The 4,136-nt window shown below is 41.3% G+C and overlaps 1 protein-coding gene across 1 annotated transcript in view; it reads left to right on the top strand.

The window, feature by feature from the left end:
* The window catches only part of LOC123974041 (insulin-like growth factor-binding protein 2), a 21,706-nt gene that overhangs the window by 14,684 nt on the left and 2,886 nt on the right, over nt 1-4,136 (top strand). Inside the window, exon 6 of the mRNA XM_046054459.1 lies at nt 1,549-1,689. Coding sequence (XP_045910415.1) covers nt 1,549-1,689 — 141 coding nt within the window. The remainder of the gene's footprint in view (nt 1-1,548; nt 1,690-4,136) is intronic.

Below are 4,136 nucleotides of genomic sequence, written 5' to 3'. Positions count from 1 at the left end.
ATGTGGAGGTCCATATATGTCTCAACATGGCAAAACAATTACGAGCATTTGTTCGTTTTCTCCCTCGCTTACCTCACTCGCTTGCAGCAAAACAAAACAAAATAAAACAAAAAATCATAAGCGGGGTGGACAAAACAATTGTCTAGATCATTAGAAGCAACAAAAGACAGAATGCACTAAAACAAGTCGTGCAGCTGGGCAGGGGGAGGATTTCAGACAGCTGGTGTCAAGCATGGATGGACTCCGTTGTGGGTGGTCATGTGAGGTCAGTTACTGTAACGCATGCTTCACTGTCTGGGGTCGTGTTAGTTTCGTTACCTTTATACCTCGTATATATACACATTTGTTTTAGATAATTAAAAGTCTCTTTTGGTCACATTCATGTGACTGTTATATATATATATATATATGGTAATCAAGCTAAACTAAGACATTTTATTTCCATTTCTGCTCAAAAAGCAGAAGCAACAAGTATACAAAATGATTTGATGGTAAAATAGGAAATTAAGATTTTTAATGTGAGTAACTGTCATAAAAACAGATTACCTTAAAGGGGAATTTCACTACTTTTCTAAGTGTGCTTACAGATTATTTACAGAGAGTACTACTGCATATGTGAAAAACAGTTAACGAAGCCTTCTGTGGCTCCAGAGAGAGTTATACTAAACGTGATCAGTTAACTCAAGTGATTGAGTTGGGGCTAAAAGCTACAAGTGTGAAAATGAAACAAAAAATGTGGATGTAGAGTTAGAAACAAACGAGCGTATGTGCAACCTATCTGTTAATATGAGAGCAGTTCGACAGCTGTGAAACTGGAGGGTGCATGTACTGAGGTGCAGGTTAATGTGTGTCCTCATTATGAGACAGAGTGGGACAAGCTCCTTGGAGTCAAAGACTAAAAACAAAGTGTGAACAAGAAAAAACAAAAGAAAGAACTTTTCTTCCATATGTTCAGATGTTTGATAAGGTTTGTGGCAGACTGCGCCTACCCCTGCCCTTCTCTCTCATCCTGAGCCAACTAATCATAAGACTGGACCACTTTGATCCCACTGGCAGCCTGATACACTTTGTGTGTGTGTCTGTGTTTGCATGTACACGTGGATACATGATACGTGTGTGTGTGCATGTGCACGGTATTTCTGTAGGTGTATGAACATGCGTCTGCACAGGTTTGCGTGTGTGTGTGTGGCCGTGGCCACCTGCTGAGTTAAGCAGTCTAGCCACTAGTGTTCCACTCCACCAGACTCACATCAATAATATTGGCTGAACTTTCTGCTTGCCTAACTGCACCTCATAAAAATGTTACCTATAAATGTGTGTATTTGTGACATTTTTACACAGAGAAGTGTTTTATTTCTCCTTTTCTTGGACATTCCTTGGACTCAAACTGAAGTGAAACTTATCCTTGCTGTATTTCTTGTCTCCTAGTCATTCTATCTAATTTACTTTTCTGTAAATGTATATGTACATCTGCTTCAGTAAGTGCTAAATAGTTATTGTCATTATTAGTTTTGGTATTTATAATTTTGTCCTTCCTCGTTCTTACAGAGCGCCTGTCAGCAAGAGCTGAACAAGGTCTTAGAGGAGATCTCCAAAATGACCTCTGAGGATAACAGAGGCCCGCTGGAGAACCTGTATGGGCTCAAATTTCCAAACTGTGACAAACATGGACTGTACAACCCCAAACAGGTGAGCCATGGACAGAGCACTGGTCTCCCATCATACAACTTTAGCTGAACTAACGCACTGTTATTGAGTAAGAACACTGAAAAATCCCCTTCAATGCAGTTACAGTACAGGATGATTTGTCAAACAAAACATCTCAAATATGAATAAACATGTAGGAAAATGACGAATATGACTTAATATCAAAACCAATATTGGGACTTAAGACTCTGTCTCTCAAGGAAACGGGCTAATAGGTGCCCAGTAGCACACTTTTGTCCATTTGGGTCAAAATGTGGCCTGTTCATATCGGACTGGATGTTCACACAAACACTTGATGATGAGTAATAATCCATATTGTTTTGTGTAAAAAGTGCCAAGTTGTACATCACATTAAATTAGTTTTGATGTTGTAATCAAACAAATATGTCTGGGATTTTTCAAAACTAGTTTTAAATCTTAAAATTGACATTGGAAACAGTTTGACCAAACAATTTCACTCAATGTCCATTTATTATCTCTTTCTAGTGCTTTAAACTGCATCTCACAGCCAATGAATCAGTGAAAGAGTTTATTTTGATTTCTGGATAATTGTGTTAAAACTAACATAATCAAAAATCTCAAGACTGGTAGAAACAAAATGCCATGTGCACTTCCTCCGCCCAGAAGACAAATGCGCGTTGTTGACACAAGCATCATTCAAACCCACAGATATTTATTTTAAATGCTGGTCAACGTCCCAAAGTTTCCAGAGGTACCAAATGCAGTATGTTAGGAAAATGTCTATAAAATGACGCACATGTAAAACTCTATAAACAGTGTCTCGGTAATAGGGTGAGAGAGAGAGTTGTTTGTCTGAATTTGGCACCTGAGACTGGAAATAATATCTCGGCTTATCATTCATTCAAATTCCATTATTCAGCTCAGATGGTAGTTATTTCACATGAGCTCTTCAGGGAACTAATTTATCGTATTTTAACATTAAATATACACTGAAATGCAAAGTGGCCGCTCTCAATGGGTGGAAACTTTCAGGAATGTCACAAGGCTGGCCACACCCCAATCAGCAGCAGGTGTTCCATCCGCTGTCAAAGGCAAAACTCCTGCTGTGACATCACGCATTAAGGTTTAGACCAGGTTGTGGCGTTTTTGAAAGACTGAGCCCATAAAGAGCAATTGACCCTCGTCACACGCCTCGTCACGCTGCTGCCGCAGCTTGTAAAAACGCGGCGCTCCCATTGCAATGAATTCAAAAAAGACGCTGGTGTTAGAAAAAAACAAGGCCCTTAGCAAAGGGTCAATTGCTCTTTATGGGCTCAGTCTTTCAAAAACGAGCGTTTTTTCCGCACTGAGCGTTTTTTCCGCACTGAGCGTTTTTTTCTGGTCGCCTAGAGTTTTTGGGAAAAACGCTGTGCTCGTCACTGTCACTTTTTACTCAGCTGTCCAATCACAGTAGAGGAGGGGTGGGACAAATACCACACCGTAGCAACGGTTACTATCCTGGAACCGGGCTTCATTGAACCTCAGCTCTTGGACCAAACGGTGGTACTCGCAGAGATGTTTCCTCGCCCACAAAATCTCATGAACCCACATATCCGTCCTCTCTCGCTACCTGCTTCAGCCTTCTCTTCATACAGAGCAAGTACTCTGCTCTGTGTTGACATTTTTCCATCCAGTAAAGTCAGCTAGAACTACTTGCAACAAATGTATCATAGCAACCAAAGCAGTCGGAAAAAACGCTGACGGTAAGATTGATAATGACATGGCTTATTTATTTATTAAACTCAAGGGCTCAGCTGTGGTGGTTACTTTTCTTTAGGAGAGTTAGACATCCAGTCAATTTTCAAATTAAAACACCCTGTGGCTCCTCCCGATCGTAAAACAACAATAAACACGGTAAAAATGGACACAAAAGAAAATCATTTAACTAAGCACAAAATGCACAAAAACACTGATCATCAAAATCTAAACATGTCAGCAAAATCAGTCAGGCAAAATGCTCTGATTCTGAAATGCTCCTGGTGGGAAATGCAGTCGAAGTTGACGGAACGAAACGGGGTCACAGAGAGCTGCACGCTCCGCTGCTGAAACGCTTCTGAGACGCTTCCAGTGAACTTTGCCGCCGGGCTATGGACGCATCGAAACCGTGGCGCAGGCGTAACGGGCCGTAGCCGGAGTCAGTGGATTCCGAGACCTATACCGCGCTGTGATTGGCCGGCTGCGTATTCGGGGCGAGGCTTAGCGAAGGGTCAGTTGGTGCTGCGTTGTCTCGTGTTCTGCTCTGTGGGATTCACTGGTGACTTGCTGTTTCACGGTGAACACTAACACAAGAGAGACTCGAGTGGTCGCAGATGTCATCGTGTTTCAAATTATGTTGGTAGCTGTTGTAAATTGGATTAATGTGACCGCTGCCTTTGATGATGGAAAAATGTTTAGTTGACCAATATCAATGCAGTTAATTGTGCCTACAC

The sequence above is a fragment of the Micropterus dolomieu genome, linkage group LG07 (assembly GCF_021292245.1).
Source record: "Micropterus dolomieu isolate WLL.071019.BEF.003 ecotype Adirondacks linkage group LG07, ASM2129224v1, whole genome shotgun sequence".
Taxonomy (NCBI): Eukaryota; Metazoa; Chordata; class Actinopteri; order Centrarchiformes; family Centrarchidae; genus Micropterus; species Micropterus dolomieu.
Note: the sequence above shows the minus strand (reverse complement) of the source record. Positions and strands in the feature narration are given on the sequence as shown.